Below are 23582 nucleotides of genomic sequence, written 5' to 3'. Positions count from 1 at the left end.
CACCAAGTCTCCAGCCCAAATTCAAAAAGCACAGGTCACAGGTGAATCTGTGAATGTATTGTGCAAACCAGTGTGACCCCTGACGAAGGTTTTTCCGAAACAAGGCCAAGTTGAGGCCTGTTTCCATTAAAGTTGACATTTGGATAAACTCTTGCTGTGTTTGTACTTCCTTGGATCACTGCTGCTGTTTGGTTGTCTGTTCTGCTTCTGCAGTTGACTGTCTCCTGTTTGTTTCTGCTGTGACACATTTAACATAGACAATAAGCGTACATTCTGTAAGTGGATGCCTCCATTTAGGCCCCCTGAGGGCACATGGTGACAGCCTATCTAGCCGAAGAGCAATCAAAGAGAGGGTCCAGAAGTACATAGAGTCAAGTAGCACAAAAAGCACAAAAGGGCCTCAGGAACTGGAGCAATGGTATAATCTTTAATTATAAAAGACCCGACATGGGCCGTGTTTCGGCGCCCAACCGCACCTGCCTCGTGGGTCAAACTGCAGTAAATCTTGATGAGTGTTCTAGCCGACTGTACCAGAATCCTTTCAATTGATGTCACCAGTCTTCTGAAAAAGCAGCCTATCTAGAACAGCATCTGGGCACCCAGGTTCGGTTACAGAATATTAGCATAGCCCAGTATCGGCATACCCTATATTTATGGAGTAACTGTGGCTTAAATGTGGGATATAAGTGGGAGACCCCCATGTTCTGCCTATTTGCACAGCCCATGCATTGACACCCTATGCCCTTTTACTTGGGCTCTTACAAAATAGTGCTTAGGTGTTCTGCTAGCACTTTTGCCTAAGTGCTAGTATTCTGTAAATTAATGCATAGAAGGGCTGCATAGATGCGGGCACCCAGTTATAGAATTGTCCTGTCATGTCTTAAAAGTCAGTGATAAGGAGGGAAAAGTAATTCACAGATCTATAAAAATCTGATAGCAGTCATGGTGCGAGCACTTCTGCTCTGGCCCCGGGACTGGCCGGAGGGCACTGGCTCATTTCACAATGGCCTCCCTAGCTTGGACTTGAATCAGTGGCATTGCCTCCACCGCTATGACCATTCCTCTGAGTCATCCAGGAATTCACAGGACCTGAATGAACAGTGTAAAGTTTTTGTAGTATGAATGCAGAATTTGTACGAGCAAGTTATAGTATAAGGTAACATAGTTGATGACGGCAGATAAAGACCTGTACGGTCCATTCAGTCTGCCCAAGTAAATAAACAGCAACATATGCATACCTGATCTTGATTTGTCTGTTGTTATTTTCAGAGCATAGACCATTGAAGTCTGTCCAGCACTGTCCTTGTTCTAAAACGTTTGAAATTTGTTATCAAGGCCCTTGAAAAACTCCATTCCAGCCCATCCAAATCTATCCAGCCACAATCCAGGCACAGACCGTAAAAGTCTGCTTTGCTTCCCAGTTACCAGTGTTGCCACCTAGTCTCCACTAAACATCTTTGGATTGATTCCTTCTAAACAAGATTCCTACGTGCTTATCTTAATTCAGTAATTAGCTGTTAATTGGAATTAGCTAATTATGGACTACAGTTGACCTTAATTGGTACTAAGTAGCACCAGTTAGGATTTACATGCCTAACTGCTCTTAGTCATTATTCTGTAAGTTGCATGCTCAAATTCTGGAGCCCTCAACTTCAAGGGAGGCGTAGACCTGGGAGGGACACAGGATTTATCAGGCAGTTAAGCACGTGGGTTATAGAAAATTGCCTACAGTTAGGTGTGAACATTTATGTGGCGTGGAGGAGGGGCCTAGTGGTTAGAGCACCGGTCTTGACATCCAGAGGTGGCCGGTTCAAATTGCACTGCTGCTATTTGTGATCTTGGTCAAGTCACTTAACCCTCCATTGCCTCAGGTACAAAATTAGATTGTGAGCCCTCCAGGGACAGGGAAATACCCAGTGTACCTGAATGTAGCTCAGCTTAATCTACTATTGAAAAAGGTATGAGCAAAATCCAAATAAATAACTTGTCAGCCATTGAGTTGGCATAAGTGCTTGCACTTGGAGGTGAAAATGCAGACTTGTTGTAGTATTCTATAACAGCAGTTGTGCACACAACAGCCATTATCCCGGTGCTTAAATTTCAGCAACTTTTTGAGATTTAAGGAAATGTACAAAGCAGTTTTCCAGCCCTTGCTGCAAGGATGTATTTTTAAATTGCCACAGGAAGCCAGAGACCAGATAGTTTGCATAGCTTTGTGCAGGGCTTACGTTCTAGGGGAACAGCCTGGAACACAGTTTGATCTCTTCTTTCAAAGGTGCGGAACAGAGAACAGTCACTTTACTGCCTAGTCTGTCCCCTCTTCTCCTGTTGTACCTGCCCTGTCTTTCTTTCCTGACTCAGCAGTTTCACTTCCTTGTTGTTTACCAATTAAGCCCTGGTTTAGTATTACATTTGTCCAAATCATTTTCATTAATTTACCTCGGAGGCATACGTTGCTAAGTATAGTTTAGGTGGTGCCATGAAACAAAGTCCAGTGAAGCAGAATTGAACTTGAAAGTAAATTGCTTGTTGGAGTTAACCTCTGAATATGGCTCAATGACTTCTAATAGGATTTTCAGCAATAAAGTGTTATTATTATTATTATGTAAATAACAAACTTCCACATGAAGCCAGGTTTGACTTTTGGTAGTTATTTTGTTAACTGCCCTACTTTTGAATGTATGAATCAGAAGTTTACAGGGCTGTTAGTGGCTGATCTGTGCTTGTACCTATAAATCTCTCTGTTAGCCTCTTTCTTTACATGTGAAACATTCCTTTTTACACTTCACACTTTATTCTTCCTAAAAATCAATACAGTATCATCATGAAATAACAGATTAGGACTCGGTAAACCTCAGATTAGTTAGGCACCTAATAAATGCTGCTAAACTGACTTTGGCAGCTAGTTGGAAAGACCTGCGTGTCCCCGTCTCTGAACCTAAGGAGACGTGAATTAAATGATGCCTATAAAATGGAGATGTTAACTGCCCTTAGATGAAATGGGGAAACCAGATGGAAGAAAATCTGGGGTGCTTTGAAAACCACGAGTGTCCTTTAAAGGATGGATCTCTTCTTTTAGAATTTGTACATTACTTGACTCTTGTAAATGGGTTGTGTCCTGCTTTTCTCTCCCTTTTGAATACTATTTGTTTTAGCTGGGGTAAAGTAAAACTGTTGTAAATTGGGAGGTTGTATAAGGTTACTTTTTACTGTGTTTCAAAGATGCATTGCAGTTGGAAGTGTCATTTTGTCATCTGATTTATTTAGTATGTACTTCGAACAACTAAATAAAGATTTCCTGTTAAATTTAAAAAAAGAAAAGATTAGAACTAGGTGTCCCCACTCTACTCAATAGATATAAAGCTGTTCCTTATCTGCCTTCCAGTTTTATGCAAATATAGTGTCTAATCAGTAAACCTTGTTTCAACCTCCATTGTATCAGTACTGCGCATGTGTGTTTTAGAATGTTAACTTTTATAGCTTCAAAGGAACTGATATTTCCTGCTCAGTAAATAACGACGATTTCCCTGGAATTACACAGTCACTCAGCTTCAATGTCGATTCTGTTTTACTGGCTTAAGTCTTCTTGGTATTTTTTTCAGCCTGTTTGTTTATAGAAATAGTATAAAATGGGATTAGCAACAAAGTAAAGCTGTTGTTTTCAGGAACTGGAAATAACTACATTGATTTTATTCCTAGGAAAACCCTGTGACTGAAGCCACAGTGTTTGTGTTGCCAAGGTATGCTGTTTCAGATCCCCATTGCGCCTGGCTGGTTTTTCAATGGCCAGACCGGCTGCCGGCAGACCTCAAAAAACTATGACTACAAAAGCTGTATTTTTAAATCATTGACCTCCCCCCCCCCACCCATCACCACCACCACCCTGATGCATCACTGGCAGCCTCACGATGAAGGCACTTTGCCTTCAGCTGGGCTCGGACTCGTTCCTGTTCCTCTACTATGTCCTGCCTCCTCTGATGTAGTTTCCTGTTTCCACACAGATTTGGAGGACCTGGATGGGGAGTGAGGGAGAAATGCTAGATCTACGGGGGAGCAGGGGAGGGAGAAGGAGCTGGAACTCTGTTGACTGGGTGGGAGAGAGGGAGAGGCAGTTATGCTGGATGAGTGGAGGGGGATTGGAACTTGGAAGATGATGTGCTGGAGCCAGTTTTGGGGAAGGATGAGATGGAGATATGCTGAACCTGGGATTTTGGGGGGGGGGGGGTGGGAACATGGAGATATGCTGAACCTGGGATGGGGGGGGGGGAGAGATGGAGATATTCAAGACCTGGAATTATTTTTTTTTTTGGGGGGGGGGGGATAGATGGAAATATGCTGGACCTGGGATGGGGAGGTAGAGATATGCTGGACCTGGGATGGGGAGGTGGAGATATGCTGGACCTGGGATTAGGGAGGAATGAAGTTATGCTGGACCCAGTTTGGGGGGGGGGGAGATCTTAGACCAGGTTTGGGGGGAGGAGGATGGAGATATGCAGGAACTTGGATTGGGGGAGGGGAGAGATGAAGATATGGTGGACCTGCTGGGAGGAGGGGGAGAGAGACCAGAGCATAGAGATAGGAACACAGAAGGGACAGATGAATATAAGGGGAGGATAGTTACACTAAGAGGACAGATACTAAACATTTGGGGAGGATAGGAACAGGGACACAGAGGAGAGATGTTGGACAGGACAAATAAGGATGCAGAGAGAAGGTGGTGGTGGACAGGAAAGAGAAGAAGTGACGTGGACAGGACACTCTGCAAAGACAGGAAAAAAACAAAAAAGCACACTTGGACCAAATCAAATGGAAAATAAAATGCTCAGACTACAAAGGAAGTAAAAAGTATTTTATTTTGAATGTATTAATTTGGGAAATGTGCATCTCTCGTATCTTCCCCTTCAGTTTCTCTGTCTCTAGTATTATTGTATATGCAAGTCTGGTTTCTTGAGATTTACAGTTTTTTTTGCCTTCGTATCTCTATTATTGATGTGTGGTCCCTTATTTCATATTTGCTGATTGTCTGGAACAGGATTCAGGATTCTCAGACAGGCTTGGCTGGAACAGGATTCAGGATTCTCAAACAGGCTTGGGAACTGAAGCTGAAGACAAACAGGGCAGACACAAGCAGGATTAGAACTGAGGCTGAAGACATACAGGGCAGACACAAGCCAGAAGGGACCTGAAGCTGAAGACAAACAGGGCAGACACAAGCAGGAAGGGAACAGAAGCTGAAGGCTTACAAGACAAGAACTAGCAGGGCAGGAACAGCAACAAAAGCACACAGACAAAAACTCAACGGAAGACCTCTGTTGCAAAGGCAAGTCTAAAAGTTCCCAGGTGCTTAATAAAGGCAATTACAGATGAGGTCACAGGTAAGGCTTGGCAGCAGAAACACCAGGGCAAGTCTGAAGTCTGGAGTGCTGGAACATCAGGACTGGAATGAACTCTGGAACATGTCTGGGAAATAGGAAGAAGACAGTCCACAGCAGCCATAGGGCCCGGCCACCAGGAGGCGAGATGAGTGCAGGCATGGGATACAGTCATAACCGTGACAGTGGTATTCTGCTAGCATGTAGTTTCTATACAGAGATCTATAACAGTCCTGTTTGTTCGGTTTTCTCACTAGGGTCTGTATTGATGTTTTAGGGCCTAGTGTAATATTTATAGTATTGCTTTTTCATGGATAAAATTGTTGCTTTTTGAGTCCTGGAGGTTAGTGCTATTATGTTGTGGTAAGGTGTTTCTACATAGTTTTTATTTATTTTATTTATTTATTGCATTTGTATCCCACATTCCGCACCTATTTGCAGGCTCAATGTGGCTTACATAGGTTTGTTAACATTTTCATTTCAGGTTATTAGATACAGTTAGTAATGTGTAGTGATGGGGAAGGGAAGAAAGAAGAAGGAGATTAGGGTAGTTGTAGAGTTGCGTGTTCATAATTGAGTGGGTTGGTGAGGTGACTTAGGCTATTGGTTCTCATTGTAGGCCTTGTTGAAGAAGAGTGTCTTAAGAGATTTTCGAAAGACAGTTGTCTCGCTGATTGCTTTCAAGTCTGTAGGTAGTACATGCCATAACTGCGTGCTCATGTACGAGAAGGTAGTTGCATGCATCAGCTTGTATTTAGGTCCTTTGCAACTGGGGTAGTGCAGGTTGAGAAATTTGCGGGATGATCTTGTGGCGTTCCTGGGAGGTAGGTCCACGAGGTTTAGCATGTAGATTGGGGAGTCTGCGTGAATGATTTTGTGTACAATCGTGCAGATCTTGAATGCAATGCGTTCCCTAAGTGGGAGCCAGTGAAGTTTCTCTCTTAAGGGTTTTGCACTTTCATATTTAGTTTTTCCAAATATGAGTCTGGCGGCTGTATTTTGCGCAGTTTGGAGTTTTTTGATTGTTTGTTCTTTGCACCCAGCTTATAGTGCATTGCAGTAGTCCAGATGACTTATTACCATTGACTGTACCAGGGTACGGAAGATGTATCTCAGGAAGTAAGGTTTTACTCTTTTGGGTTTCCACATGGTGTAGAACATCTTTTTCGTCGTGTTTTTCACGTGGGTATCAAGAGTGAGGTTTCGATCAATGGTGACTCCAAGAATTTTCAAGTTTTGTGAGACGGGAAGGGAGCAGTATGGTGTGATTATAGTGGAGATGTTTCTTGTGTTATGTTGTGAGGTGAGTACAAGACATTGTGTTTTTTCTGCATTAAGCTTCAGTTGGAATACATCTGCCCAAGTGTGCATTATTTGTAGGCTTTGGTTGATCTCGTTGGTGATTTCATTTAGATCATGTTTGAATGGGATGTAGATTGTGACGTCATCTGCATAAATGTGGGGGTTGAGGTTTTGATTAGCTAGTAGTTTGGCTAGAGGTATCATCATTAGGTTGAATAGTGTTGGTGAGAGAGGGGATCCCTGGGGGATTGTGTGTTGGCTTTACTGATAGGACATTACATTTTTAATATAATTTTAGTTTGTCATAGCATCAGAGTTTGCGAAATAATCAGAGAATAAATGTGTGTGTCATTTTTTTCATCTAGTGCAGACGGTTGGGAGTAGAGGAGGGGGAGTGCAAGATAAGGTGCAACAGTAGGTGAGGCAGACATGGGGCAGGATAAGGAAGGGGCACAGAGTACGACAGGTGTCAGGTTTTTCTCTTCGAAAAAGTTAGCAACCCTAGATCCCCCAGCCAGTGTTGGCCAGACCTGGGTGGGCCATGGAGATGGCATGAACAGGTCCAGACAAGAAGAAAAATAGCCTCTGCTTTAGTGGCAGCTCTACTAGCCAGCCAGCGGTACTGAGGGTGCACTTAGAAGGAGATGTCCCCGATGTTCCCTAGATGAACTATTGGGTGGCACAGGCAACCTCTACTGGGCCTAAGGTTATAGGGGGTAACAATAAAAGCAAGGTGGTTGTTTTTTTCTCCCTTAATACAAATTCTTCCTTCCTGCACTGGTTTTGTAGTCAGCTATAGTAGTGTATAGTGTTCACTCTATGAGTTTATGTATAATTCCTTTCAACCAAAAAAGACAAAACTAACAAAAAATGCATTGGGAGTACCTTTACACAGCTTATTTTCATCCTTGCTACCATTCTGGTAGCTTTATCACCTTTAAATTTTGATGTTATGGCAACCGAATAAGTTCTGCCTAGGAAGATCACAAGGCAATGTTTGCTAATCTAATAGTTTTTGTTGCTTAAGTACCTCTGTATGTAATGAAAATTATTCTTCTTATGTCACATGTATAATTATGTACAAAATTGTTGGTTTTCTTTTTCCTTTTATATTGATTTGAAGACATTTTCTCCCGGTTTTCTTACTGGAATTCCCGTTTCTTCTTTGTGTACAATTATTGGAAGCTTAAAACGGGATTTACAATGTCTTTTTGAGTGTATGTGTGTGTAATTTTTTTACAATCATACATCTCAAAAAGAGCAAGATCAAAAGCTACAAGCTGCAAAATCACATGGCATTAATAAGAAATTAACATAGTTAAGGAAATTTAAAATGAACTCACTGTATCAGACGTCCACAAGGACCCAAGAGAAAAACTGGGATTAAAAAAAGAGAACAGAACCACAAGAAGAAATAAACAGAGAGAGGTGTCATCCTATTTCCTAGACATTTTTAAATTGCAGATTTACTGTCTTCCAAGAAGGTGATTACTTGTTCTCCAGTTAGCAGTCCAACTGAGCAGTATCGTTTATGGATTTTTAAATGTTGTCTTGCAAAATACATATATAATACGTGATATGGTTATGTTTGCAGCTCATCCATTGTGCTGCAGCATTCTGGATTACTGGGACTTGATACAGACTGTTTGTGGTCAGACCGATGTACAGTGTATTACTATAATCTAGCTTTGATTATTATTCTGGCTTGGCAGTACTTGCCTTCTCAATGTAGAGAGAGAGATTGTGTAGTTGCCTGTCGCGTCCCTCACCTGTGACGCTGTCTCTTCGACCGTCTCATTCGCCGGCTGTGCGAGGGAGGGTGCGGACCGGGAGGGTCGAACCGGCGTTGGCCGTCTCCAGCGTGTTAGAGGCGTCCTGCTGGCTATCTGGGCTGCACCGGCTCTCCGTTTTTCTTCTGTGGCGGCGGGGGAACGCCGGCCATGTTGGCAGTGCTGGCGTCCCCGAAGATAGTATTTCTCTCCGGGCACGGAGCCCAAGTTGGCTATAGACACCTTCCTGACATCCGGATTAGCCGCTCACGGCTGATCGCCGCCCTCTTCTGTTGGCCGTCCAATCGGGGATTCTCTAGAGCTGATGGACGGTCCGCCTGTTGTCAGCTGTTTCCTGTCTTGGTGATTTTGAGGGCTATTTAGGAGCAGCTCCGCGTCGCACTCGCTGCTTCGGCTTCTACCTCCTGGGTGTGTGTGACTCTGGTTATTTCCTTGTGCTGTTTTCCTGCCTCAAACCTTTGCCTGGACCTGGACTGAGATTTTGCTTGCTGCCTGCCTTTGAACCTTCACCTGGTACTGGACTGTTTCTTTTGCCTGTGGCCTACCCTGAGCTCCGACCGGACCTCCGCCGGGGTCTCCTGCCCTGCTTCCTCAGATAAGACCAGGATTGTTCGGCCGCCGAACGTTGTTTGGCACAGGGGCTCACATCTTGTTACTACCGGGCTTGACATTGCCACAAGTGATAAAGCCAGCTTTCTGAAGACTCCCTGAATTTGGTGACTCAAAAAAAAGTGTCAAGCCCAGGTGTATTCAAGGTTTTGGGTCTGTGTCAATGGTCCATAATCCCAATAAAATAATCTTTTAAAATCTTTATTAGCAGTAACCATTCCAACAGTAACAAAAAATACTTAGGTCAACATTTTGTATTTTACATTTTCCAATATCCAATGCCTCTCCCGCTGAATTCTTAAATCAGTAAAAATAATAATAGCCACTGATAGATTTTTTTTTTTTAATTCTTTCTGGTTCTCATCCCCAGGTTTCACCAAACTTGTCAGCAAGAGGTTCTAAGGAGCCTCACGTGTCTTGTATCAGTTCCTGTTAAGGGCTATTGCTGTTCCTGTTGGACTCTCTAAATTAGTCCAGTCCCAATGCCAGGGATGCTGTGATCACATACAGTAATTCTTAAGCAGTCATTTTTCTTTAAAGTCTCTCCCTCCTGCACAGACCACTCAGTTTTGAAAGACTTAGATGTTGGATATCTTGTGGGTCCAATTGGGCACAGCTACTTCTCTTCCTAAAGCTTACAGTGTTCAGTGAAGAAATATAGCCCAGTGCATACAGGTTTCGATACCGGGAGCTGCACAACATTCCTAACAACAACAAAAATGTAAAAGAGAAGGGAAAGTACCATTATAAATAGAGAACTTATCATTCATATATATATATATATATATATATATATATATATATATATATATATATATATATATATACATATACACACAGTGCACTCCATTTAAGTGCACATCGGATAAGCGCATGCTCTGTTTAACTACATGCCGTGCTTCGGTCCCGTTTTTGGCGCCATCAATTTCTATGCGGAGAAACTTCAGTTTAGCGCACCCCTGATAAGTGCAAGATTCGCTTATATGCATGGTTTAAGACCGCTCCTCTGCAAGAAAGACTCCACATAAGCACACGCACGGAATATGGAATCCGATTGGCACGTGACAGGGGCGATAAATTTGAAATCTCATTTGTTAACTGCCACAGGCAGAATAAGCGAAAGAAAGTTGTTAGAGTGTACACTGGAGTTGTCATCGTCATCGCACAACTTTAAGACTTTAACACTGGCTGAACGAATAGAAGTTCTTAATAAATTAGAAAACAAACAAAGTCAAGCATCTATTGCTAAAGAATATGGTGTCAATCCCAGTCAAATTTCACGTATCTTGAAGCAGAAAGATCAGCTTCTGGAAGAATGGCAAAACAATACAAATCCACACAGGAAATGTAAACGGGCGGAAAAAGCTGAGGATGTAGAAGATGCTCTTTGGTGGTTTTCTCAAGTCAGGAGCAGACAGTTTCCTGTCAGTGGTCCACTGCTTATGGAGAAAGCTAATCAGCTAGCTGAAGTCTTGGACTAACTGAATTCACAGCCACTGTTGGGATGGTTGGAAAGATGGAAGGAGAGGAACAACATAAAATTCAAGATACAGCATGGTGAAAAACAAGACGCTGATGACTTTGGTGCTGGAAAATTGGGTTGTTTCCGTTCTTCCTACCATCTTGAAGGAGTTAGCACCTCGTGACATTTTTTATGCTGACGAAAACGGTCTCTACTGGCAAGCGATTCCTGATGGAACACTTGCATTCAAACAAGTCGAAACTATAGGAAGTAAAACGTCGAAGGACCGACTGATGATCCTCCTTTGCTGCAATATGGATGTGAGTGAGAAGTTGGAACCACTTGTCATTTAGGAAAGAGGAAACAGCCCCGTTGCTTCAAGAATGTTAAGCAACTTCCTGTGTCATGCGAGGCTAACAAAAATTTATGGATGACTGGGGAAATTTGGAAGCAGTGGCTAAAGAAGTTAGACACTAGAAAGCAGGCACAAAAGCGTCAGATTTTGTTGCTTTGTGATAATTGTGCTGCACACAGTGACGATGTCAGGCTGTCTAACATCAAGGTGGTCTTCCTGCCACCAAACACTTCCTCTTTGATCCAACCTATGGATCAGGGCATAATAGCCAATTTCAAACAACATTATCGGGCTCTTGTGCTACGTCGTCTGATGAGCGTTATGGATGACCAGACTGGCAAGGATAAACGTGCTGTTGAACTGGCTCGTAATCTATCACTGTTGGATTCCCTACATATGCAGAAAGAGGCCTGGAATCATGTTACACAGGCAACCATTGTGAACTGCTACAAGCGAGTAAGCTTTGTTAAGGATGTGGAGAGGGACGAAACAGATGCAGCTGTTGCAAACGCGTCAGATGAAGAGGTTATTGGCATCCCAGCCGGTGTTACTGAAGAGGAGTTTCATCACTATGTAGAAGCTGGTGATTACGATCTACAAACAGCTGACAACAGCACTGATGTTGAGATATGCGCCTACACGCAGGCAACAGCTGATGATGAAACAGATGATGAAATGAGCAGCGAGGCACATGCTGATGAAATTCAACAACCTCCTGTCACTTTTGCAAGAGTGCTGGAGAGTCTCAACACCGTGTGGGCCTATCTGGAGGCCACTGGATGTCAGTGCTGTGACAGTTTTTACCGTCTTGCAGACGTAGTCTATGGAACTCTCAGACACACTAGTGTACAGAGGACTATAACTGATTACTTCAAGTAAGCCTAACGTCAGTTAACGGAGACTGTATACTGTACGTATAATAAACAGTACTGTACATACGTTTATCAGATGTCAAGCTTCTTTGTGTCACAACGGTTAAGTGCACGCTCCGGTTAACTGCATGTATTTCTTTGGTCCCAGACCATATATGTATATATATGTATGTATATGTATATTTTTTAAATATATATATATATTTTTTTTTTATTTTTTTTTTTTTCCTTTGCACAGTTTGTTATGTGTTCCCCATGGTGTTGACATACTCCTTTGCCCGCTGAAAATGCAAAAAGTTGTGTTTCTCTCTGCTATGCACAATTTAACAGGATATAACAGAGCTTATCTTTTGTGCAAACAGTTGAGAGAAGAGTGAAGTGATCTCCTGCCTTTGCTCAGAAACATGGGTGGAGAAATCAAATCTTGGTGATCACTATCTCTTGAAATGTATGGCCTTGAAGAAAGACTGGCCAGAGAAGTTTCATAATGAGTGGAAAGATTATATAGTTTGGTTCAATAAATCATACTGTTTTGGAGATGGGGCAGGAAGTAGAGTTATTTGGTTATTTTATAAGGAGATTTCATGTTTGAGTGTTATTGAAAAATGGATTTAGATCTGCCCATGGCAGTTGTGGATTTACTGTGTTGATATGATTGTTCTTGATATTATAATCCAATAAAAATGTAAATTAAAAACCAAACATATTTTTAACAAGGCCCAAAGAGGTTAGGGGTGAAGTTATCAAGGTGCAGTTGTAAATGTAATAATATTAATATTCTTCACCAATTAAATATAATGTAATATGATAAGAATATGTAAGAAAAGGGAGAATTAAATAATATATTTGTTGAATTATATTAACCTGCACAGTGAGGTTTAAGAACATGTGCTCAGAACGTAAAGACCATATATTTTACTTAAAAATGTTTATTTACAATACAGGTAATAATGTTAAAAGCAAGGCAGTTTTTAGGGATCTTTCACAAGGGAAATGTGCTTCACAAGATTAGAAAGTCTGAATTATAAATTAGGCTGGATTAATGGTAACTCACTTTGATGGAGGCTGCTGGTTGGAGTGATGAAGGAGGTCCTTGCTGGAAAAGAAGTCTTTTTGTTGCAGAGTTGTTGCTGGAGCCTGGAGAGGGTCTTATCTTGGATGTGTATGAAGGCTAGCAAGGCCCATGGAGGTGCAGATCAGGAATAGCAGAGAGGCAAGAGAGTGAACTGAAAATGTTCCAGGTTTTTTATAATCTCTTGTTGGACCATAGGCTGAAGTCAGGTGGGGTGTACTCGATCCAATGAAAACTCAGGGATAGCTGAAAACTGTTTTCATCTAGTTTTGAGATGGAGCATGGTAACTGGTCACATGTTTTAACGACATCATAAAACTTTGTCTGGACATCTACTGGTAGATACACATCCATATTTGATAGGATTAAAAGAGTCTGGCAAATATGGGCTTCTTTTGTCAGATTAGGTAGGTAGATGGGCTTTTTAGTCTCAGAGTCATTGTCTGTGAGTTTCATCCAGTCTTTTTGATTGCTCTCAATATGCAGACTTTTGTTCTTTGGAGCTGTGTTGATTAACTGTAAGTATCCACCCAGCGAGCCTTTGTTAGGGGAGGGTGATGGTCAGACCAATTTATCTGATACTGTTCCAATAAGTCTTTGCAGCTGTATATTTTATATTTGTATCTGATGCAGCAAATTCAATAACTTGACAATTGTATCATGCTACACAGTAAAGGTGAGCTTGATTTTACCATGGGAATTAACAGTCTGTGGTATAACTGTCTGCAGGTTGCTGATTGTCTTGTTAAATGAACAATGCTGCTTGTGAACCACCTTCCAAGTGGCATTATTCCAGCGGCTCAGGGGCATCAGGTCTCAAAGCTGCGAAGCTCCTAGTCCATAGCATAAAGAAGCCAATGCCATTCCCCCTGATCGCACCCTAGCTCCGCCTAGTGCCCTACATCCAGCATGGAAGTGGAAGTGCCATTGGCATATTGAACAAAGAGGCGGGCACTACCCGCTCCAGAGCATGCCATTCTCATCTACTCATCCTTCCTCTCCATTATACCCCTTCTTGTACTCTCTTCTGCCCCACCCCCAAATCAGTTGGCACTTCCCCCCTCCACCTTTTTGAGCTGCCAGGTTGGCTTCTTCCATCAGTGTTTTGTAATATGCAGCAGCTGAATTTTTCCCGTTTAATTTAAGGTTTGATCATAAACTTATGACTGTAAATATGAAACTAGCCGCAGTCACAGCATGAGAACATTTCCTCTGACATATATATCTGATATGTGCTTTTCCTATCTCAGCAAAGAGCAATTTTTACAGTTTATCTGTTTCCTATCTACTTATATGTCCTTGTACATTTCATTTCTAGTATCTAGGAAACCAAGGCTAGGTTAGATCTTTTGCCATGGTTTAAAAACTGATGACTGCTCATCATGTGGCAAAAATGAGCTTCAGAATGAAAAATTCTCCCCATTCATTACAATTATTATTTTAATTTATAATTGGGGATAGGATTGGAGATGGGATTTCTGGGGTTACAATCAAAGCTATTTACATATTATATTCACTTCCCCATATAAATAATGCCCAAATCACTTTACAGTACTACAAAATATACTTTACTATTAATGATAGTCCTCAAGAATCACACCAAAACCCTGCTAGTAATGATTCAAGCATTGTTTACATGAGAGGCAAGCAGTACTGTGTAGGCCCTGTCCAAACACCTCCTGACGCCGTAGTGCTATAGAGAATACATGCATATTAGATATATTGATAATTCATACAAAAAGATTTGAATTTGTACAGGTTTGGAACTTGTTAACATTAGAGCCAGTTGTCAAGGTTTCATCCCTGGTGAATGTCGATTTGTGCATCTTTCATAAGCATTCATAATTAGCGTAAAAATACAAAAAAAAAACCCTTTGTGACATATGAGTTTATATATTCACTTTCCTCTTGTCTGTATATGAAAAAGGTCAGAATTTTGGCTGTAAGAACTTTTAAATATTTTTAGAGGAACAGGTTTGTAGAGGAATATGGTTGTCTAGGGAGCAGAACTAAGAGGGCAACACTTTTTTAAGTAGCTGGGATGTGAACTTAGTGATAGAGATTAAAATCACAAAAAATATCACAATCTTCATCCTTTTCCTATGTAAAGTTCAAGACTTGTCTAAGTAGGAGCAAGAACATTTTTTTTTCTTTTTGCTTATAACAAGGTTTAAGAGATGTTAGGCACCAGGTCACTATGGCAACTAGAAATTTTCTCATATCACCTGGGATATTTTGTGCCACCACCTCTGCCAAAACAAGTAGGCTTTCAGTGAAGTTGTGCCCCACACATAGGAACTCCTTGCTGATCTTGCAAGACTTTACACCCCGAGACCAGAGTAGGAGTTTCTGTATCTCCAAGTTTCAGAGTCACTAAGTATCTGTGGTGTAGAGAAAAAGAAGACCACAAAGTGAGGGAAAGATAGGAGGAGCTAGGGAACTCTTGAGTACCTTGTGGCCTGGAAGGGTGACTGGGAGAGCAGATGTGAGAAACAAAGTGATACTACTAGGAAAGGGGGGGGTCTGATAAGAGGTGAGGATAAGGCTGGGAGACATTAAAAAGATAAGAGAGATTTAGAGAGGGAAACTGTTGTACACAGAAGGGGCTCTGAGGGAGAGTGCTTTTAATAGAGGGGGAGGGGGCTGAAAGACACTAGAGAGAATGTGGTTGGATGTGAGAGAGACGGAAGGCGGTCTTTTACTAAAGCTTAGCTCGAGTTATCTGTAGCAGGCTCCATTTTATTCCTATGGGCCCTGCTGCAGATAACTCGAGCTGAGCTTTAATAAAGACCCCCTGAATGAGGACAGGGTAGGGAATTGATAGAGAAAGATAGTTCTGTGGGTGCTGCTGGCTGTATGCTTTTCCCACCTCCATGCCATGAGTACATTAAGAGCCTGGTTTACCAAACTCTTCTCCATAGTGTCACGCTCAGTCGCCAGATCCGCACCACTCTTTCTCAGTCTCTTCCTTTCCTCACCAAGCACGCCCTTCACTCCCGAGTCGACAGTCTGCAATCAGGGTCTCCGGACAACAGGCAAATCACCAGAAGTGCTTTATTATCTCCTGAGTACATTTAATCTGTTTTAAGGCTTCACAGGCCTTCCCCTCTCCTCAGTGTAGCACCACTTTTAAACACAGTTCATTGGAGCCCTGCTTGCAATACAGTTCAGCTTGGGCCTGCTTTCCACACAGTTCACTTTGGCCCTGCTTTCAATATGGTTTTCTCCAGCACTGCTTCTAATCCAGTACTTAGTGGTACTGCTCTTTCACACAGCTAATGAGCACTGCTCACAATTCAGTTCAGTTAGCAATGTTTTCCTCATCAATTCAGTTTAGCACTGCTTTCAAACACAGTTTAGTTTAGCATTGCCTTCAAACACAGTTCATCTTAGAAATGAAATTAAACAGTTCAATTCAATGGCAATATGGTCTAAGTCACTTTCTCACTCTTAGACCTAATGACCCACCTCCCTCGTTTGTCAGCACAAAACCACCATCCACCCACCGGGTCAATTCACCAGCTTTCAAACACAGTTTAGTTTAGCATTGCCTTCAAACACAGTTCATCTTAGAAATGAAATTAAACAGTTCAATTCAATGGCAATATGGTCTAAGTCACTTTCTCACTCTTAGACCTAATGACCCACCTCCCTCGTTTGTCAGCACAAAACCACCATCCACCCACCGGGTCAATTCACCAAGGCTTCATTCACTCTCTCGAGTTCAATTCATAACTCACTTTAAGAGCCCTCCACCAGCACTTCCATTTCCTCCTCATTCTCCCCTCCTTCCACCTCCACCAGTTCCATTCTCTCCTCCCCTTCCTCTCGGTCTAGAGGCTCCTCCCTTCCCCCATCTGATTCCATCTCCCAATCACACCCCGGCTCCTCCCTCTCTTGCATAGAATCTTCTCCCTTCACCTGATCCCTCTGCTGTTGCTGCACTGCCTTCTGGACCTTGTAGTTTCTTAGTTCCTGGTTTCTCTGACGTTGCCCTGCCTTCTGGGCTTTGTAGTTCCTTGGTTCTGAATCTCTCTGGTGCTGCACTGCCTTCTGGGGCTTGTAGTTTCTTTGCTCTTCACAATAGGCAATTCCTCAGTTGAACTTCTTAATAAATCACTAAAGAAGCTGCTGCAGTCCTCGGACAAGATCGGGCCCCCTTTCCTTATCATTCTTTCTTATTGGTTGGAGAGGGGGGTGAAAGAGGTCTTAGCCACGGACCCTAAGTTTAGGGGCTGATTCCTAGATTCAACTATTCCTATTTTTAGAAGCTATCAGGATGCAGAACTATGACATCTTGCACAGGATGACACTGGGAGCCATTTTATTGTGTGGAAGGACAGCATCCTTGCAGACAAACTGAGTCAACTCACTTGAGCGATCCCTGGACAGAGGGGTAGAAAACAAGGTGTTTTATATGTGGGGGAGAGCACCCGTGGTATATCTGTTTGCATCACCTTTCTAAAGGGAACCCCCCCCCCTCAATTCTCTATCTCCAACTGCTTACTTGGGGATACAACCCACTTGTCTTGCATGGATGATAAGAACAGTGCCATTTTTTAGGGCATCTGACTTTTAGATACTGTAGCCAAATGCTAGTGTTAGCAGCTCTCTGCTAGTTTCTTTCTTTTTAGTTATACTAAGACAGTGAACATTATATACACAGCCGATCAATGTGCTTAAGGGTGTTGGGAATACATTTGGCATGCCGTGTTAATATTGAAAAAGCATTCAGTATTTAGAAGTTGTTTTCCCCCTTTATTTTAATCGCATCTTTCTTTCAATTTAAGAAGTATTTGGTAAGAATTTTAAAGTTGAGAATCAAAGCATCATAACGAGGATATAGTGCTGGTTTGAAGAATAAAAGCATTCTAAATTTGTCATTACATTATAACAGTGCTAAAACCTGCTGTAATGTAGGGGGAGAGAAGGCAAGCAGAGTGATGGAAGAAGGTGAGAAGGAGGGCAGAGGCTGGATGGAAGGGGGAGATTCTCAACATGGAAGGAAGATAGGGACAGGGACACAGAGGGGGAGTTGAATGATGGACATGGGCAGAGAAGAAATGCCAAGTGGACCAGTAGACCCTGGCAAAAAAATTAAGTGAAGACAGAGGAAAGTGGAAACAAGAGACTGGAACCAACATGATTAGAAGAATTAAAAGACCAGACAACAAAGGTAGAAAATGAAATTTATTTTCTATTTATTGTAGAACTGAATCGAATTAAAGACCTTTTGGCTGAATCGGACCACACTACTCTAGAGACCGTGGGGCACCATTTTGAATTCAGTTCTGGGCAGTGACAGAAATGACTGGCTATATCACTCTTGTCCTGCAACCCCTACACTACCAGCAATTCCTTCAGATAAGCCTGGGGGGGGGGCTATTGGGGGAGGGATGGAAGTGGGACAAACACTTCCAAACTAACCTGTCTTCAGAGGGTGGAGGATCTGGGGGTATATTTGTGAATAAGTTTTATTATTTTAAAACCTGTCGTTTCTTTCTTTACAACATCCGTAAAATCCGCCCCTTTCTTTCCGAGCACTCTACCAAAACCCTCATCCACACCCTTGTCACCTCTCGTTTAGACTACTGCAATCTGCTTCTTGCTGGCCTCCCACTTAGTCACCTCTCCCCTCTCCAGTCGGTTCAAAACTCTGCTGCCCGTCTCATCTTCCGCCAGGGTCGCTTTACTCATACTACCCCTCTCCTCAAGACCCTTCACTGGCTCCCTATCCGTTTTCGCATCCTGTTCAAACTTCTTCTACTAACCTATAAATGTACTCACTCTGCTGCTCCCCAGTATCTCTCCACACTCGTCCATCCCTACACCCCTTCCCGTGCACTCCGCTCCACGGATAAATCCTTCTTATCTGTTCCCTTCTCCACTACTGCCAACTCCAGACTCCGCGCCTTTTGTCTCGCTGCACCCTACGCCTGGAATAAACTTCCTGAGCCCCTACGTCTTGCCCCATCCTTGGCCACCTTTAAATCTAGACTGAAAGCCCACCTCTTTAACATTGCTTTTGACTCGTAACCACTTGTAACCACTCGCCTCCACCTACCCTCCTCTCTTCCTTCCCGTTCACATTAATTGATTTGATTTGCTTACTTTATTTATTTTTTGTCTATTAGATTGTAAGCTCTTTGAGCAGGGACTGTCTTTCTTCTGTTTGTGCTGCGCTGCGTATGCTTTGTAGCGCTATAGAAATGTTAAATAGTAGTAGTAGTAGTAGTAGTAAACCCATCCATTTATATGTTATAAAGAAAAATAAAAGGAGTTCCTTTATTTTGAAACATGCTGTACAAAGATCTGCATATGGATAAATATTCCTGATCCTAGCAATTTAGTGTAATTCCCTCTATCTTGGTAGAGGTCTGCTACACCTTTTAAGGGCTCAATTGTAGTTGAGATAAGTACCCATTAGTAAGATCATTGAATTGTGTGGACCGATGTTTTGAGTTTAAAAGTTCAGTTTTTTTCCTACCCTAATTAGCTAAAAGATGTGATCTAATATATGGCATGTCAGTAGGCAGTTTAAACATCATATATTGCACAAATGTCTAGAGGCCAGCTTTAAATCATTGCCATATCCAAACTTGTGTACATTTCAGATCTATAGCATATACTGTGCATTGTCTGAAAAATTCTGAACTATTAAATAGGTTTTTATTTTGAAGTGTATTTTACATGGATGTCAATCACAGCATTGCGCTGTATTTCCCGTGTTAATCACAGCCGACGAATTGTATGATTTACGGAGTTGCTTCTCAACTGTAAACTGTCCTCAGATGTTCCTTATTCTTGTCAGTATTAAAAAAGCAACTGAAAACAAAACAAAAAAAGAACAGACAGAAGTGTTAAGTGCAAGATGCAAATAATCTTTCATTTAAAATGTTGCATATTTTATTGGGGAGAGATTATGAATAGTTTTAAATGAATTAAGAGCCACTTTAATTCTACGCTTATACATTATATCAATCGATTCCTGACAAAGCTCTCTTCTGTTAGAGGGCGGCACTGCAGTCTATTAATTATCATAGCCTGCGTACAATATAGGGAAGTAAGCTTGACATGAACCTTAATCAATCAAGAACAAATTGCTGTACGTGATGTTTCACTTCATAAGTGTAACACCATTTTCCCTCTGTATCGATATTATCAAGCACTGAAATAGTCATCCTTGTAGATTGTACATTGTGATTGATGAACAGTCTTCTCTGTTGTTCAAAGGGGCTTCTTTTGTTTGGGAGCGATTCTTAGGCGCATAGGAACCTCCTACAACAAGAGAGCTTTTGTTGAATGTTTTATTAGTTTTTGACAGACTTACGGGTCCTTTTACTAAAGTGCGCTGAAAAATGGCTTGTGGTAGTGTAGGCGCGGGTTTGGGGCGCAAGCCGATCCATTTTTCAGCGCACCTGTAAGAAAGGGCTTTTTAAAAAATTTTGCTGAAAATGGACGTGTGGCAAAATCAGAATTGCCGCGCGTCCATTTTCGGTCTGAGAACTTACCGCCAGCCATTGACCTAGAGGTAAAGACTCGTGCAGTAACCAGGCGGTAATGAGCTACGCAAGTCAAGTGCCACTTGGCACACGTCCGATACGCACGTCTGAAAAAAAAAATTATTTTACGGACGCGCACCAAAAATGAAATTACCGCAAGAGCCACGCGGTAGCCGTGCGGTAACTCCATTTTGGCGTGTGTTCGGCGTGCGTAGATGCTTACGCAGTTTAGTTAAAGGGCCCCTTAGGAAGCCTGGGGCCCTGTTTGGTGAGCCACACTAGAGGCGCGCTAAAAATTAGCGTATGCTAACTCTAGACATCATTGGAATACATGGGTGTCTCTAGTGTTTAGCGTGCGCTAAAAACGCTAGTGCTCCTTAAAAACAGGGTCCTAAGTTTTGAAAGTGTCCCTCATTCAGATAATTGCAGTGTCTAGAAAAATGCATAAATGCCAGTCACTGTTCTAATTCCATAATTACTGGTATATTTTTTTTCCTTTCAGATAACAGTGATCTTATTGCTTGCACTGTGGTTACAAAGGATGGAGGTCAGGTCCAGAGATTTCTAGCTGTAGATGTTTACCAGATGAGTCTGGTGGAGCCAGATAACAAGAGACTAGGCTGGGGCGTGGTAAAGTTTGCTGGCCTTTTACAGGTAAGGAAGTGTATTAAGGATTTTTTAATCTGTTTTTGAATAGTCCATGAAAAAGTCACAAATACCATTACACAGATTTTTTTAACTTTAAATTTTTATTAACAAACTCAAAGTTGTGCAAGAAATATAAACTTTACAGAATCTTTTATGCCCCCCATCCCCCACCCTCCTCTACCAAAATCTCCCCCCTCCCATTACACAGTTTTTAATATTTTGTTAGTAAAGTCAGTCCAGAAAATGAGTACAAAATGTGGATGATGAGTATGCTAAATAATCTGCTTATACCGTAAAGACAATATCATTGCCATATGGTTTCCTTGACAACCATTCAGATTATAGTATTGATTTTTCAGTATTAGAGAATGCTATTTGTTAAACTGGGCTTAGGTCTACCATTTAAGATGATAAATTAGTTTTTTGCATGATCAATTTGGTGGATTCTTATGCCAGTAATTCCTGCTTGGTCATTGTGAAAGCTCAAATGTAACTTTCCCTTAATAGTTCATTTCCACACATAATAATGGCAGAGTGAATTTTTATAAGCAGTTTCTGGAAATATAAATTGCTTTGGGATAAGAATAGATAGAAAACCAGGCTTTGATCATAACATAAAACAAACAATTATTTGCTAGCTGAGGAGAGACCCAAGAACAGAACTGTTTTAAAAAGATGTCATATTTCTCACATTATGGGCCAGATTCAGTGAGTGGAGCCCAAAGTTAAGTGCTGTTATGATCTGCTTGGAGTGACCTTTATAGAATACTAGCATTTTGGGCTAGATTCTGTATATGGTGCCAGAAATATCCGCGCTGTAAAAAAATATGCCTAGGCGAATTCTCTAAAGTACGCCTACATTTTATAGAAGTGGCTTAAATTTCCATGCGGTATAGAGAATTAAGCCAAGCACCTCTCCACATGACCAATTTTAGTCGCGTCCATTTAGGCGATGTGTTACTTGGTGTAAATCCTGATGCCTAAGTTAGGCGCAGAGTGGGTGTATTCTATACTAATTTGCATAGCTTGTAGAAACACCCATGCCCCGCCCATGGCCACGCCCCCTTTTAACTATGTAACTTAGAATTTAGACGTACTACATTACAGAATACAATCAGCGAGTTGTACTCGTAAATCTCAATGTCAGTGCTGTTAATTGCTTAACATCCAATTAACAGCACTGATCAGCTACGATTAACAATTAAGTTACGAACATTGTTATAGAATACGCTTCAACTTTCGTGCAGAAATCAAGGCGCGATATATAGAATTTGGGGGTTTGTGCCTAACTTTGGGACCGAGCATTTATGCCTGCCAAAAACTGGTGCAAATGCTCACACCCAACTGATGGCAGTAAAGTGCGCAAATCCCAGCATTCTATATCATTGCGCCTAATTTCTGAGAATGCCTCTGACCCACCTGTGCACCTCCCATGGCTACGCTCCCTTTTGAGTTGCACACTTTGAAATGTAGGGGCACATCCTTTGGAATAGGGCAAGTCCATATATAAGTCCTAATTACTGCCAATTAATTGCTTAACACCAATTACTGATAGCACTTAATTGGCAAATTAGTTTATGCGCGGCGGATCTGGGATCCATGCTGAACTTTGGGCTATCGGGGGTACATGATCTATCCAGCTTTACTCTGAGCTATGATGGTCACTTTCATAAGAATTCAAAAGGAAAAAAAATCCCTTAATTTTTTTTGGAGATTGTTGCAGTCCAAAAGAATTTTGTTTTCTTACAGGATATGCAAGTCACAGGCGTTGAAGATGACAGCAGAGCCCTCAATATCATAATTCACAAACCTGCATCTAGCCCCCATTCCAAGCCTTTCCCTATTCTTCAAGCTACATTTATTTTTTGTGATCACATCCGATGCATCATTGCAAAGCAGCGGTTGGCAAAAGGGCGTATCCAAGCTCGCCGCATGAAAATGCAACGAATCTCTGGTAAGCTGGGATCTTAAAATATTCTTGCTAGGTTTTCTGAATTTGACAGCCCTCTGACAAAAATAAAGTAGAAAAGAAATGTCTTCCCACAAAAAATTAAATATTCATTCATCATGAGTTATGTATAATTTGTTGAAGCTCTTATATTAAAGTCTTTTTTTATGATGTGCAAGAAGTATGTTGAGTGTCCCACAAGAACTACAACCATGGTAAGTGACCGTATTGAACAGAACTTCAAATTTCCATTGGAAGTATTTTCACTTTTGCCACAAGTTTAGCAAAGGCATAGTTTAGCAGTTCTGCCAAATTTCTCTTCTCCTCCAGTTCTAAATCATGTTATAGCTGGATGTCATGGGTTCTCAACCCAGTTTTCGGGATGCACTCAGCTGATCAGGTTTCAGGATACCCGCAAAGAATATGCATAAGAGGGATTTGCATACAAGAGAGGCAGCACATGCAAATTTATTTCATGCATATTCTTTGTGGGTATCCTGAAAACCTGACCGGCTGGGTGTGTCCCGAAGACTGGGTTGAGAACCTATAACATAGAACTATAAGATGCAAACAAGTTTCCGCTGAGGATTGGTGACCTCTGAATAAACTGATGAGCCATTTATCTCTCAAAGGGGCCCTTCTACAAAGGT

The 23582-nt window shown here is 41.8% G+C and overlaps 1 protein-coding gene across 6 annotated transcripts in view; it reads left to right on the top strand.

Annotated features, from left to right (window-relative positions):
• CLEC16A (C-type lectin domain containing 16A) overlaps positions 1 to 23582 on the top strand; it is a 365691-nt gene that overhangs the window by 254744 nt on the left and 87365 nt on the right. For all 6 annotated transcript variants that reach the window (XM_030211400.1, XM_030211398.1, XM_030211399.1 and 3 more), the window contains 2 exons: positions 20839 to 20990; positions 22734 to 22938. In XM_030211400.1, coding sequence (XP_030067260.1) covers positions 20839 to 20990; positions 22734 to 22938 — 357 coding nt within the window. The remainder of the gene's footprint in view (positions 1 to 20838; positions 20991 to 22733; positions 22939 to 23582) is intronic.

Source organism: Microcaecilia unicolor, chromosome 8 (genome assembly GCF_901765095.1).
Source record: "Microcaecilia unicolor chromosome 8, aMicUni1.1, whole genome shotgun sequence".
In the NCBI taxonomy this organism is placed as follows: domain Eukaryota; kingdom Metazoa; phylum Chordata; class Amphibia; order Gymnophiona; family Siphonopidae; genus Microcaecilia; species Microcaecilia unicolor.
Note: the sequence above shows the minus strand (reverse complement) of the source record. Positions and strands in the feature narration are given on the sequence as shown.